Source organism: Pezoporus occidentalis, unplaced genomic scaffold (genome assembly GCF_034315485.1).
Source record: "Pezoporus occidentalis ecotype Australia unplaced genomic scaffold, CSIRO_AGI_Poc_V1 ctg54, whole genome shotgun sequence".
NCBI lineage: Eukaryota > Metazoa > Chordata > Aves > Psittaciformes > Psittacidae > Pezoporus > Pezoporus occidentalis.
The window spans coordinates 4,552,786-4,568,905 of record NW_026915877.1 but is presented as its reverse complement, the minus strand read 5'-3'; the positions used below and the strand labels follow the sequence as shown (position 1 = coordinate 4,568,905).

Here is a 16,120-nt window from a genome sequence, read left to right as displayed (position 1 = left end):
AGTTAAGTAGCTTAGTTCTCTTTGATTCACTCACCTTACAGGCAAGGTCCTGTCTCCTTTCCTCCTGTCCATCTCCCTTTGCGGAACTGGATACCAGCGAAAGTTCAGTTTCCAGTTAAACCCTCCGTAAGTCATATCAGATCCAGCCATGTATTCAAAAGTGTCATCACTGATCACATCGATGATTGGGCAGACAACAGTTTTCCTGTAAGGAAAAAATTGGGCTTTTTTAAACAAAACAGGTTTTCATGGTAGTAAGAAAGAGTAAAAAATTCAGAGTATTGACAGTCACACAGACAAAAAGTTATGCCTGGTAAAAAGAATGGAGAAAGTTGGCCGTCAGGATGGGGGACATGCAGACCTTGTGAAAGTAAATGGCGCAGGTTGCTGTCATTACTGGCATTATTATTCTTACTGTCAGCAACATAAATCCTGCTGTAAGAATAGAAAGTTTTTCACCTATCTATTTAGAAACTAGATTTTGACACAGAAAACCTTCTACCTGTCTTATAAATTAAAAAAGAATAAAAGAATTAATCTTTATTTTCAGATCAATGATTTGTTTCATTTCTATTTTTTAGAACAGAGGAACCAAGGACTGGCTGGAGACAGGAGGCAGATCCCTGCACCTGGAGGGGGAGAGCTGCCCTTACCTGTCTTCCTTTATCCTGGCCAGCAGTGGCTCGAGCCAGCCCAGGGTGCACTCACAATGTGCGTCCAGGAATGTTATCACCTGCCCTTTAGAGGCTGCCGCACCACGGAGCCGCGCACGGATCAGTCCTGACCTCTGCTCCATCCGAATGATTTTTATGGAGACTTCCAGATTTTTCACGTAATTCTCTAATGAGGCTTTCAGAAACTCTGCCAGAGATAAGCGGAAAAAAAAAACCAAAACAAAACCAACAAAAACAAAAACCCACCAAAACCAAAGAAAGAAAGAAAGAAACAAAACAAAAAAAATACCCCCAAAAAAAACAAAACAGAAGAAAAGTATTATTTTTAGTAAGGTTCAGCAAGTACCAAGGACTCAAAATGTAACTGCTGAGTTTATGCGTCATGCTTGGCCTTCCAAGGACGGCCATGCACAAACACTGCCCTTACACAGGAAATGTGTTTTGACTTACTTAGAGTTGTTCTGAAGTCACAGCTGAGCTATGGGGGTTTGCACAAACACTCTATTCCAGGCAGCCACATGGAAAACAGCCCACACGCACAGACACATCTGCCCAAGCATCTCTGCCCAAGCATCACAGAAATTTTAAAGAGTTGTGATCAGTTTCCTTGAAATAAGCCAGCAGCCAACAGGGAGTGCAAAATGTGGACACTGATCTGTCTATGGTTAATACAAACATGTCTATTTTTGACGAATTTCACCATTTCAGTCCTTTAGGAATCCAACACTTTGCTTTTAGGGAAAAACTGTAGTTACTTGGGCTCAAGTCCTCCTCCACCTTCCTGCCCAGAGAAACATTAAGCTGACTTTTTTCCTGAAGCAGGGAAATCCAGGACAGTAATTACAGTTAAGTTAATGCTACAGAAATAAAGGCTGGCTTAGCTTGCACCTTCTGTCTCTTGATCCATTGCACCTACATGTTGTATTTGCAATGATATTAATTTGGCTACTCCAGGAAAATTTATCATTCCATTGATTCCATTTATAGAATGCAATGTGATTCCTTTCCCAGGTAATAGCAGTTTCACATGTAGACCGTTTTCTTTCTAAACCCTGGGTTTAAAATCCAATCGTAAATGCTTGGCAAGAGGCACAGGTCCAGTTCAACATGACAAAAGGAAGTCAGACTTCACCACCCTTTCTGCAGGTGAAGTCTGCAGTGGCACTCAAATAACCCAAGCAACAGGACTCCTCTCATCCTGAGCCTACCTCTCTCACTGGCATCATCCACCAGGATGATTTCCGAAAGCAGGTGGTGCGGTGACCGGTTTATCACGCTGTACACAGTCCGAAGCAGAGTGCTCCAGGCTTCATTGTGAAACACAATAACCACACTTGTGTTGGGAAGCTCATCAGGATAGACTTTAGTCTTGCACCTGCCAACAAAAAAAAACAAACAGAAGAAAAAGAAGGTTAATCTTTAAGAAAATCCCTGAAGAGCTCTACCAACAGGACAGCCTAGAAAAGGGGCTCCAAACCTGTAAGTGGGATACATTTTAAACCAGTTACTGATCTCTTCAAGCTCCCAGTCTGCAGCCCGAAGGCAGAGGGGATTTGAAATTCTGTTTTCTTACTAAGAAAACACAGCAGAGCACCCAGAGGAAGGTCGCGCTGCTGCATTCCCAGCTGCCTCAGGCTCACGGTCTCCTTGCTCCCACTTGGTATGCCAAGAAATCAGCTTCCAGCAGCCTTTGGATCAACACGTCCTGACATCACAAACAGAAAACTCTGGACATGGGGCATTTAATATTATATGTAGTGAGTGGTTAAAATGAGGTTAAATAAGTCTTTTCTTGTGAGAAATCCCAAATTCTGTGGTTTGAAGTACACAGGCCTGAGACTTCCCCATTTTTAGTGGTTTCTTAGAAGAAAAAAATTAGTATTTTCTACAGCATTCTATATGCCTGTTGAATGGAAGATTGAGAGGTCTATAATCTCATTTGGAAAATTGAGAAATTAAGGCAAAGTGAGCAACAGATACCAAACACTGCTGATTTTGTGCAAGCAAATTAAAGCTATTTGCATATTACAAGAGACAACCCAACAATTTGCACGTTTCTTCATGCCTTGGACACATTTCAGAACCAAAGCTTAAATCAATTTGCTGACAGAGGTCAAGTGACGCACTTAAATACACCTAATAGGGATTCTTAACTGTTGTGACTTGAAATAATTTGCACTTTTATATATATATATTTTGCTGTAGTATGATTTTCTGGCTGTACTGTTCCCACTGTGGTCTTGGTTCAGGAAAAGACAGGTGAGCATGGATGTACTTTCCTCAGCAGCAGCACACATACCAGTAAATTAAACTGCATGTAAATGGAGAAGAAATTATGTATAGCTTTTTAGAGCATCTTCTTTGTAACACCACAAATTGGTAGCCTCCCTAAAAACTTCTGAATAGGTCATTACCATGGAATATTGTGTTTAGTTTTGGTCCCTGCTGTACAAAACACACAGACACACACCAGTCTTGACATCATTTTGATAATGACCACTGAAGTTTGTTTTAGAAGTCATCCCACCTTCCCAATTTCTGCAATCTAATTAATGATACAACTATCCATCAATTACAATTTAGATTTAAAGTTCAGACAAACAAATAAAAATCCTTTATTAATTATCAGCATTGACAATACCCTCTCTTTATCCAGAAGTGTCCAAAGGAGTGTGAGCCCAGCAGGACGAGATGTCCAAAAAAAGGACATTATGAATGTACTTGTTTCCAAGGCATAGTAAAGGTTCTCCTTGCCTCAGAAGGTGTCTCATGTCAGCCCCGGAATCTGAAAGTCAGATATCAAAGACTAAAACCAGAAAGGATGTAGTGCAAAGCTCAGCACTGCTTATGTTCAGAGTTGTTTTCCAGAGCTTAACATCATACTTCAAACTATACACCAAACTGGAATAAATTCTGCCTGTCCTATATTTCACAACAGTCATTTTAATTACATTTAAAACAGATACAGTCTTGGAAATTGGAAAATAACTACTACCTATCATTGTGTTTAAAAATATTCTGAAAAGCACGTCAGTAGTAAAATGAGACAAGAAGGAAAAGACATTTCCTTGCCTGTAGTATAACACTAATTTTGCAGAGCAAACACAATATTAAGGACAAGAATGTTTATAATCACGTCATATTTGCCAGGATCTTCAGTACTTTTAACTATCATTCTTATTATTTTTCAATATATCTTACAGTACCCAGAGAAGGGCTCGATGAGCTAAGAACACCCAGGAAGAAGACATGCGGCATGTCCTATGTTTTACAGCAAACTAAATTATCATAAATGTGGTCATAAAAATCCACAATCAGCATCCTTGAGTGCATGAAACAGCATAACCAGCTGATCAAAAGAGGCGATGATCTGGCTGTACTTATCATTGGTGCAGCCTCACTAAGAGCACTGTGTGCAGTGCTGGGCCCCACTGTGTAAGGATATGAAGGTCCTTGACTGCTTCGAAAGGAGGGCAACAAAGCTGGTGACAGGGCTGGAAGACATATTCTCTGAGGATTTGTGATTGTCTCGCTCAGAGGAAGGTGAAGGGCAACTTCAGTGCTCTCTGCAGCTTCTTGAGGGGTAAACACGGAGAAGGAGGTGTCAGTCTCTTGTCTCTGGGACCTAGGGACAGGATGCCTGGGAAGGCTGAAAGCTGTGCCAAGGGAGGTTCAGACTGGACACGATTAGTTACACAGAAGATGAGATATAAAGAAGTTCTTCACTGTGAGAGTGGTGAGGCACTGGCACAGGTTGCCCAGAGAAGCTGTGAGTGTCGCATTCCTGGAAGTGCTCAAGGCCAGGTTGCAAGGGACTCTGAGTTGGAAAGTAGATGAGCTTTAAAGTCCCTTCCAACACAAACCATTCCAAGATTCTATGGTTCTATGTGGAGGTTCGTGTTCACCAAGAGGGTGGCCAAACCCTGTAACAGGCTTCCTGGAGAGGTGGTCAATGCCCCAAGCCTGCCAGTGTTCAAGAAGCATCTGGACAATGCCCTTAACAACATGCTTTAGCTTGGTCAGTCCCAAAGTGGTCAGGCAGTTGAACTAGGTTATTGTTGTAGGTCCCTTCCAACTGACACAGCCTACTCTATTCTATTAAGGACCAAATTTTCAGAAAGCAACTGCTCTGGAGTCAGCAAACTGTGCACAGACAAGAGCTTGTTAATCGATGAGTGCGCGTGTAACATAGCTGACTCCTTACCTTGCTGACACAGGTGTTACACACTAGATGCCAGAAAGCTGCCAATTCATTTCCCACCAATACGGAAAGTGCTCCATTTACACACTGTCCTGGGTTCAGCAGTAGCAGTCATTTTTCTCCTTCTTGGTAGCTGGTGCAGTGCAGTGTTTTGACTTTCGGCTCGGGAACAGAACTGATAACAAGGATGTTTTGGTTTGGCCAAGGACTTTGTGAGCCTCATGCTCTGCCAGGGAGGAGGCGAAGCCGGGAGGAAGCAGAGACAGGACACCTGACCCAAGCTAGCCAAAGAGGTATTCCATACCACAGCACAGCATGCCCAGGATGTAACTGGGAGTTAGCCGGAAGGGCTGGGAGACTGCAGGGTTGGAGGAGGTATGGGTCAGAGCTTGGTTGGGCTGGGGGGGCGAGTTATCGGTCGGCTGGTGCTGAGGTGTTGTATTCTCTTCCCTTGTTATTTCCTTTATCATTATTATTATTGGTGGTAGCAGTAGTGATTTGTGTTATACCTTAGTTACTAAACTGTTCTTATCTCAACCTGTGGGAGTTGCATTCTTTTCGATTCTCCTCTCCATCCCTCTGGGAGTAGGGGGAGGGAAAGAAGGGGGGAAGTGAGTGAATGAGTTACCTGACTGGGTTTAAACCACGACACACACTTAAACACGTGCTGTTGTCCTGGGTCCTATTTCAGCATTTCCGAACAAACAGCAACTGCACCGCTCCATGGGGAACCTGCTATGTCCAGCTTAGCTACTAAAGACAATGAAGATGAAGTAAGGAGGCAAGCAGGAGATAGAGACTGAAATACTGACTGGTGCGAGGCTGAGACTGCTCTGGATTGTAAGGTTATGCTTTTATCAACGTGTTTTTTGTTTTCTGGTGGAAGCAAGACTTTAATTAGTTTTTACTAAGCTCACTCAAAGCAATTTTCATGAGTATTTGATTAACTTTAAAAGTTAAACAACAAAGATTGGTAATAGTACAATTGTACGGTGGGTGTATAATCACTGTTCATGCTCTTCAAGTAATTCCCACTGCCATTTACAAGATGTGCAATGGAAACAAATCACAATCCAGCCAAACGTGACTGATTTGTACCCTGCTCCCCACTTCGCTCCTGGCTGCATGTGGCCACGCTCCAAACCCAGTGCTCATTACAACTCTTTGCGCAACCACCTCAGTAAGAAGCCCCAGTGCCACCTCTTGGCCAGTTTTTCTGCATGGTGAGGAATGAATGCAGCACACAGATGGCCAGGGAGGTGCTGGAGATAGCGCAAGACTGGCATGAGAAGGGCATGGTTGGGAGACACCCAGTATACCAAAACCTCCCAGACCCAACAGGCTGTTTGCCAATGGCTGCTCCCTTGCCTTCCCTCAACAAGTGCAGCAACAAATATACAGCTTTCTGCTGCAGATTAACTCTTTCATCCCCACTATGTCCAACAGTACCGACCCAGGGACCACCTTTTGAGCTCAGTATCAGTGGAGATTTGGGCTCTGTAGTGCCCTACCACAGGGAAGGGGGAAGGATACACCTATTCCCATTCTGTCCTTGCAGCACACCTTTAATAGCATTTCAGTCCCAAACCTAACATTCTGCTCACTTTTGAGTGTTTCTAAGTGCACAAAAAAATAAAAACCTTTCATGTCCCTCTACTGAAATTAGACAGTGATTCATGTTGCACTTCTTTTCTAATTCAAAAATACACAATGTGCTGAAGAAGCAATAAGTAAGTCATCTGCTACTCACATGCTACCAAACACAAGGACTCCCTCTCCACCACCCCTGCACTATTTACAATGCATACTGATTGTTCAACATACACTGGAAATACTTCTCCAGAAAAACTGGGTTCGCTCATGCAGTCATCAGATGTTACTTTATGAATACACATCAAGTAAATACAGCTGCTTAAATGTGGGAAAAACACATCTTCCAAGATCAGTAACATGGAAACAGACTGATACTCTACCTATTTACCACCCTTTCCACTGGCTGTGTGCACATTATGTGAGTGTGAAGGATTGCACTGTGATTTTATCCCTTCCAGAACTGTGTAGAAGCTCTCATGGAAGCAACTCAAGCCAAAATATCATGCATGAAAGCAAAATATTTGGAGGGAAAATAACAAAACTATAACTACTATACAGAATAATTTAGGTTGTAAAATACCTTTAAGATCATGGAGTCCAACAGTTAACCAAGCACTGACAAGCCCACCACTAAACCATACCTCTAAGCACCATGTCTACATGTCTCTTAAGAACCCCCAGGGATGGTGACTCCACCACTTTCCTGGGCAGGCTGTTCCACTGCTGGACAACCCTTTCAGTGAAGCCATTGTTTCTAATACCCAATAAAAACTTTCAGGTAGTTGTAGAGAACGATACGGTTTCCCCTGTAAATATACAATTTCTGATGTAGCATTTTTATAGGATAGATTTGGGAGCATATGGAACTGTGTTAAACAGTCGTAGTTTATATTACTTGAGGGATTCTCATGATTATTTAGTCATTACCTTTTCTTGCTTTGCTTTAGTGAAAATACAGAAGATCAACACCCATAAAGACAAGACTGGTAACACAGATCATTGGTATGATTCCTCTACCTGACCAGATTTACTGTACACTTCAGTGCAAAGAGGGCACTAGAAACCAGCCTGTGTGGGACCAGTGCTTTTGCTGTGAAGCACTCTCCAAAAGGCAGAACGATGTGCCCAGCTACCACATGCAGTGAGGCAAGGCAGATGTGCTGCAGAGAAGGTTCACAGCCAAGCTAGGATAAAGGGAACATGAAACAGCCTGGGACTGAAGCAAAATGGGGGAGTTGTTGGTCAGGATACCAACAGGGGATCCCAAATTTCAGGCACAGATAGACTGAGAAACCAGCAATAGTGCATGCTGCAGCCTTCAGTCATCAGGATGGCAGAAGTAAAGAATGAGAGAATTCCCAGTTCTAACTTAAACTCCTGATTTGTCATACACTGCATCTCTGCCTCTGCTTTAATTCATATTTATGTTCTGATTAATATTACATGTGCAGCAGCAGTATATTTATTCAGGTATCTAACATACATAGGCTTATATATATTTATCTAAACATGTCTATATCTAGTTTTATTTATCTATATATACATAAAAACCTGCATATATGCACACATGAAAACTTAACTTCTCTGTGGGTTAGCAAGGTCTCTCCCCTCCCTGAAGGGTATTTACTATTAATGATGAATTAATATTCTTGTATACACTGATGCAATACCAGATTGCACTGGAGTCATGATTTCCATCATTATAAAGTAACTATGATTGTACAAACCATTAATATTTGCAGTAAAAAGATAGCACCTGGAAGAAACATAAGCAAGCTCCTCACTTCTTCTTTGCCCTACCGACATGTCATTTCTCTTTTAGTACTTATTTCAGCTTTGCTTCTTAGTTCCTGTCTCTTTCACTGTTGAATTCTTACTTTTTAAAATTGGCCCAGTTTAAACTCCTGCTATGCCATATCATAACTTGCTGCTGTATTTCTTTCCAGCTAATATGATTGTCTTAAATATTATCTACCACCTCATTAATTCTCAGCTGTGAGCTGAATACTACACTAGAAGGTGATTTGGAAAAGCTGCCGACATCCCCCAAGTTGTCTGCCAGCCCCTAAAAAGGAGCAGGACACACACTTACTTCTGTCTGTTTGCACTTCACCACAGCAATGATCTTAGTGCATCACATTTCCTGAGCACTACTGACTAACAGCAGCTAATGCAACCACAGCTGACCCATGGGTCCAACACAACCACTACCCCTTGAATCTACACCCTATAGTGCTTAGACACAGTACAAGGTCAAAAAAGCTGCAAGCAGTGTCAAAGCATGAGAAAAACTCAATCCTAATTCACAGTAATGCACACAAAGACCCATACCAAAGAGTGGTGTAAGCCAAAGCAATGAATTTATCATTATGCAGCAAGATCCTCTGCAAAATTGCCTCTTAAAAGTGGAAACACTGCAGTTAAGCAAACTGCCAAAACATTAGATGTTATAAAGCAAATTAAATTGATAAATTCATCTTTTCATAGGTGTGGTTACCTTACAATGAACTTCATGCCTTGCAGTTCTTTTACTATCTTAATTTAGTATCACATCCACACGTTATTTTTGAAGAAAGCTCAGGAATAATTTTACACAAAATGGAGGAGCTCACCTTTAAATAGCTTATCACAGGTACTAAAACAACCCCATACATCTAAACGTGTTCTCATTTGGAATAAGATCTCACATGCCAACTTTTAGGAAAATATTTACCAGTTCTCAAACAAGCTGAGGAAAACTCAAGTATTTATGGGCAACTTCAGCACCAGTATTTTTAAATATTGGCCCATGACAACAACAGCAGGTGAAAGCATCTTCAATGGGAGTGAGGAAGTGGCAGATGTTGGACAACCTTAACAATGCCTTGAAGCCTCTGAACTCATGGATTTCATTTTGAAAGCTGTCCCAGCAACAAAGCACTCCAACACCAAGGCTCAGCTATGCAATACTGTCAAAAGCACTCCAAATGTTCATGATATTTATTAGCACCACAGAAGTATTCTCTGAAAAGCAAGTGGAAGGATGACCTGAAAGGACTGACAGTTTCAGATAAACAGAGACTGGACAAGGGTAGCCCCTACCGCACCATCAGTAACTGTCTGTCATCATCCTTCATCTTTCTTTGCCCTCCCACCACCTTCCCAATACAAACAGATGGCAAGACACACCATGAAACTGCTCATCATGATAGACTGCTTCTAGGTGTTTAAACCTCACAGGTTTAAACCACAGGTGTGGCTGGTGTGGCTCAGCTGCTTTGTACAGGTACGTTTTCTGTAGCACATTGCTCCCACTGCAATGAAGCCTTTAAAAGACCTTGACTGCCTGTTCAAGAAAAGCACCGTTCCCTTTCAAAAGGCCCCAGAGCATCCCACAGAAACTGCTACATGAAAAGCCACAGGCTCAAGGCTCAGTAAAGAAACTGCCCCTGGGACTCTGCAATGCTCTGTCCCCATGCAGCAGCGTGCCCTCCTGTCTCAGGAAGCTTTTCTCCAGAGGTCTAATAGTTCCTGAGCTGTTGGATGCCCTCTAGAAATGCTCAGTGACAGCCTGAGAGATTTCCCAGCAGCACCAATCACCAACATCAACATCTTGGGCATCTATCTGTGTGTTTACCCACAGCATTTCACAGAATTGCAGAACACCAGGTTAGAAGGGACCTCAAGGATCCTCTGGTCCAACCTTTCTACGCAAAGCATGACCTAGACTAGATAGCCCAGACCTAGACTACATCAGCCCAGCTCATCTTAAATGTTTCTAATGCTGGGGGGTCCACCACTTCTCTGGGGAGATTATTGCAATGGCTGGTGGTTGTCACTGTGAAAAATTTTCCCCTTGTGTCCAACTGGAATCTCCTCAGGTGTAACGTGTTTTCACCACCCCTAATTTTTCTCCAGCAACATCCCATAACTTTGTAGTGCCAGAGCTGAAATTCAGGCATATCTCATTATTATGAAATGTACAAAGCCTGCAATCTGCTATTTCTCATCATCCCCCACGTTAGTAACCCCTGAGAGCAAGTCAGCATGAACAGCCTTGGTGCTCAATTATTACTCACCGTAGTAGAGATGGGTAACAAAATCATTTAGCTTGGAAAAGAACTTTAAGATCGAGTCCAACCATTAACCTTGCCTTGCCAAGTCCACCACTAAACCACATCCCCAGGCACCACACTGAGTTGTCTTTAAAGCCCCCCAGGGATGGTGACCCCACCACATCCCTAGGCAGCCTGTTCCAGTGCCTGAAAATCCTTCAGGTTAAGAGATTTTCTCTATGCATCAGTAAAGCTGCCAGCCAGGCACATTTCTTTATCTCCCTCTAGATCTGAAATAAGATGTCATCTGAAATAAGATGCCACCATCTTATTCCAGTACCTCACAAGATACCAAACCATAACAATTCATAGTGATTACATGCCAACGCATATCATGCTGTTCTATTCTGTGCTAATGGCACATAACAAATGTAACTTGTGCTCTGCTGTACCTGGCTTTTAAGAGCACACTTATATATTCCATTAGTCCAGTGGGATAGTGCTGGTTATCCACAGAAATACTTTCAAGTATTTCCATCTTTGTGTAATCTTGGGCAGGATTTAAGAACATAAGAAATGGTGTACTGAATTTTAAAAAAAATATTCCAGCAAAACAACTGCTTATTCAATGATTAGCAGTAGCAGAAGACCATTTCTGGTTTCCATCCATAAAGAACGGTAATCACAACCCCTGCCTCTCTTTGCTAAAGTGGTTTTGAAACACTAGGTACTGCACAAGAAATCAAATGCCGCACTGGCACAACTCCAGCCATCAGAACTTCTAGAGCATCCTATAGACGCCTCCAAAGCCAGTCCTTTGGCCAGTACTTTCGTGGAAAACCCACATTTAGAGAATACTTCCGTTCTCAGAAACTCACACTTCAAATCTGTTAACTGTGCTATGTGCAGATCACCACTGTTCCTCCTTGGGTTCTGGGTTTGCTTTCTAAAAAAAAAGTCACACATTGGATATAAGCTAACCACCCTCAGTAAGCAATAATTTATTTCGAGAGTAAGTGATAACTCTGGTACTACTTGAAATCCTATTGCCTGGAATAGAATCCTCCTGACTACTTTAAATAAAATCTGTAAGCTACTTAAGGAAACTGATAGTGTGAAAATGAAATGTATGGTGCAGTATTATGAACAGATGAAAAGACCACCCAAATGTTTACATGCCCTGCCAGAATAGGATTAAAGCTTGATCTGTTATGTTGCCCCTCTGCCACAGCCACATACAATTCTAGGTTCTGAAGGAGCTGCAGAAGAGTCCATGTCCAGGAGCTCCATGGAGAGCAACCTCTCCCATTCAGACAAATAATGTATTTCTCTGCAGAAGTAACACATTGCTGCAGCAGGTTCTGCTGCAGCACCTCTCCTATGGAGACAGGCTGGGAGAGATGGGCTTGTTCAACCTGCAGAAGAGAAGGCTCCAGGAAGACCTTAGAGCAGCTTCCAGTGCCTAAAGGAGCCAACAAGAAAGCTGGAGAGGGTTTTTTCACAAGGGCATTAGGGATAGGACAATGGGGTATGGCTTTAAACTGACAGAGGCGAGATTTAGATTAGGTATCAGGAATAAGTTCTTCCCTGTGAGGGTGGTGAGGCAGTGGCACAGGTTGCCCAGAGAAGCTGTGGCTGCCCTAACCCTGGAAGCGTTCAAGGCCAGGTTGGATGGGGCTTTGAGCACCCTGGTTTAGTAGAAGATGTCCCTGCCTGTGCCAGGGAGCTTAAAACTAGATGAGCTTTAAGGTCTTTTCCAACCCAAACCATTTTAAGATTTTATGATGATTTCAATATACACAGCTTTAACTCTGCTGTAAGAAATTCATTTCAATTCCACCATTTCATATTTTACACTGAAATTTATCCAAGTGGAAGGTAAACAGAAAATAATTGAACAGGAATTTATTTCACTTACAGGAAACTAGACTGTGCTGGAATTGCATCAACATTGCCTCACTAAATTTTATTGTATCAAAATACTCCGTAGCTAACCAATTTTTATATACAGCAGGTGACGGATTTGAAAATACCTTATGAAAATTGTTCTCTGGGGTTTCATTACAGAGTATAAATAGGTTTGCACTTTGTAGGAGAATAGACCCTTCGTTCACACCTTCAGCTATCTGAAGCTGATAAAGCTTCAGGTATAGCCTTGAATATCAACTCTTCCTCTGGTTTTTCAAACCCAAACTCCATTTTAAGATCAATGATCTTAAATGTATTTTCCAACCCAAATGATTCTTTGAATCCATTAAAAACAAACAACATAGCATAGAGAGGACTAGTCCTTCTGGGTGGTGATCAAAGCTTCTGTGGCAGTGCCAGGATGACCTCGGACAGATGCTTTTCACAGGTCTGTATTTTTGCGTAGAAATACCTTGCACATGCCAAAGCTACTTATGTACCACCTGCGGATAAAAGCTGAACCAAGGATCTTTACTGCTTTGACTGTTCAGTGCTCAGCTGCCTGCAAAAATGCACGTGTCACAGAATCACAGAATCCCAGGTTAGAAGGGACCTCAAGGATCATTTGGTCCAAGTTGGCAAAGTATGACATAGACTAGATGTCCCAGTACCCTGTCCAGACAGATCTTCAAAGAGCCCAACGTTTGAGAGTCCACCATTTTCCTGGGGAGATTGTTCCAATGGCTGGTTGAACTTATAATCTATTCACTAGGAGGGTGGTGAGGCCCTGGCACAGGTTGCCCAGAGAAGCTGTGGCTGCCCCATCCCTTGCAGTGTTCAAGGCCAAGATAGAATGGGTTTTGAGCAACCTGGTCTAGTGGAAAGTGCCCCTGCCTGTGGCAGGCGGCTTGGAACTAGGTGGTCTCTAAGATCCCTTCCAAACCCAACCAGCCTAGGATTCTGTGATCTGGCTGTAGAAGCATTATCTAAGAGGCTGAGATGGCATTTGTTTGTCTCACTTTAAAAAAAAAAAAAAAAAAAGTGTAACATGGTTTAATCATTAAGGACTCTTATTTTAGTAAAGAAAATATAATTAGATGTTCTTGCTGCTGAATACAGTTTTGCAGGCTCTCAGGTGAATCTAGAGACTTATTCCAAAATTTCCCTTACAGGCACATACAAAACCTGAACTCTGTCCCTCACAACTGGTTGGGCCAACAGCAGCAATACCAGTAACCATCCGTTCCTGAGCCTTGACTTGCTCAAGGGGACAGCTTTACATGAAGAAAGCAATTTCATGCTTGAACAGCCTTGCGCTATCAAAACAGAAAATTGAGTGACAGGCACCAGATGGGGTGGGCTCTGCTGCCAGGGAGGGTCAAGATCAGACCTGTGGGTACATAGAGGGCCGCTCCTGGGATAAGCTGCTGAAGGAAAAGCAGAACTGATAAAGATCAATCTACCTAAAACATGCATTCTTTCTGTTTAAATATTATGTACATTCCTGAAGTGCTTACCACATGAGGACTAAGTACCTGCAAGTTTAACCTATCATCGTTGCAGTATTTAGGTTATTTATGGGAAAACTAGGAACACGCTTATCCTTGCAATGTGGATAACCTTGACATGCTTTAAAATGTGAAATCCCTGTACATTTTTAAAAGGTAAGCCAGCTGTGCAAATCAAAACCTTCAGTTAAGACCGGTCACCATCCCCCCATTTTCAAAGGTCTGCGGGAAAAGCCACATGACAGTTGTCCTACCGATTCTCTGAGAGAAAATACAATGGGAAGGAGGCAAGGTTCTCTGAAGATGGGCTTTATACACAGGCATGTAGTGATAGGACAAGAGGGTAGATTTAGACTAGGTATTAAGAAAAAACTCTTTACTATAAAAGGTGGTGGAGACATTGAAAAAGGTTGCCCAGAGAAGTTGTGGGTACCTATTGCAGGGGGGTTGAAACTAGAGAATCTTTGAGGTCGCTTTCAACACAAACCATTCTGGGAATCTATGATTCTATGATTCCAAGGCACATGGACACAATAGCAACGAATAAGAAACCTAGTAAATTACTTCAGTTCATTACAGCTGCATTGAGAGACACCAGCAATCAAACGGTTACAGAAGATATTCCAAGTGGAATTTCCAAAAATATATCAAGGTGCTCCACAGTGAGGACACATTTTCCAAATGCCAGTTTATGTTTATCTGGAAATGTGACCCCCCCCTTCTTTCCTGAGCTTCACTAAGCTAATGGGAACTGAGGCATGCTCCTAGGGCAAGTTCTGCCTCTGCTCCAGCTGCCACAATGGCACCAGAGATGAAGCGAGGACAGAATCAAAGCCCAGCTCCTGTGAGAGACACAGCAGCAAAAGGGAAATGGCAACAAATTCTAATTGTTCCTTTTGTCACATGAAAGTACAGATGAAAGACTCACAAATCCAGTTTAGAAGCAGTCTGTTGACTCAAACAGTTTTTTCTCATTGCTGGAGAATTACCTTTTTTAATCTTACCAGTCTTTAGCTAATTTATACATTGGGAATTGGCTTTGATATTATACAGATTACCTGCATATACTTTCTCTCCCTACTGGCAGTCACACTGGGAGAGTTTTCCTTCACCCCCCTTTCCCATCCCCCCCCCCCCCCAAACAAGGTAGAATAATTTCTAAACTGTCATTTCAAAGTATTTTCTAGCCTAAACTAGTTACTGATTTTCCCGAGTTTACTTGCTCATGAGTGGTTTACAGATTCCTTATGCATAACTGTATATACACAGTAAAACCTTAAAAAATAAATTAGCTTTTAATTGTATGAAGCTGCAAGCAGATAAACCTGGCAACAAAGGACCTCCTACATACTTCCATCCACCATGACTCAGAGATGGAGAAAACCCTAATACAACACTTTCTAGTGCAAGACAAATGGATTAGATGTGAACAGCACAAAATAAAACAATTCACCCTCCCCCTTTTCAGGGTTAAATTGCATAAAGAACAAATAGTGGTCTCACAAAAAAAAAGAAAAAAATAATAAAAATAATCAAAGCTAATCAAAGCTGCTCTGTAACACGGAGTCTCAGGCACTAAAGAATTTTCACAGACATTTTATAAAGGCGATTTTCACAGGGAGCGATTACACTTTTATACCACTTCTTCAGAGGCTTCTTCCGCCACCCCAGGACAACCTGCCAAAGTTTTTACTTTGAAGAAGCCAACACAAAACTACAGCACCAAGTTTAAGATTGCTACTTAGAAAATTGTACTGAGAGTTTGCTTCTGATCAAAAATGTATGCTTCTAAGCACATATAAATACAAAAATACAATGCAATAGTTAACTTCAACCTAAATTTCAGTAAGAAAATCCAATTATTACGGTTTAGCAATTTGCAGAATAGCATTTGCAACTTCACTCATCCAGAAAAGATTGAAGATGAATTTCTTCCCTTGCCAGAGAAAATACCGAGAAATAAAATTAAACATTTCTATGTTGAATTAAATTGAGTTTGAGGTTGAATCGATAGCTATTTCAAATTAGACCTGACACTGATTCAAATCTTCAAGTTGCCCATTACCAACTCGGGTAATCAAGGGACATTCCTTGGTAGATAACACTAGATGCAACAGGATGCAAGTTACACTGTTATTGTGACAGTGGCATTAGGACTCGGACATAGTGCTTCATTACAACACATGGGAGGGGGGTTTGTGG

The 16,120-nt window shown here is 42.0% G+C and overlaps 1 protein-coding gene across 6 annotated transcripts in view; it reads right to left on the bottom strand.

The window, feature by feature from the left end:
* The window catches only part of GALNT13 (polypeptide N-acetylgalactosaminyltransferase 13), a 152,447-nt gene that overhangs the window by 67,350 nt on the left and 68,977 nt on the right, over positions 1–16,120 (bottom strand). For all 6 annotated transcript variants that reach the window (XM_062637803.1, XM_062637807.1, XM_062637809.1 and 3 more), the window contains exons 5-7: positions 1,883–2,049; positions 654–861; positions 35–205 (exon numbers count right to left, since the gene is read on the bottom strand). In XM_062637803.1, coding sequence (XP_062493787.1) covers positions 35–205; positions 654–861; positions 1,883–2,049 — 546 coding nt within the window. The remainder of the gene's footprint in view (positions 1–34; positions 206–653; positions 862–1,882; positions 2,050–16,120) is intronic.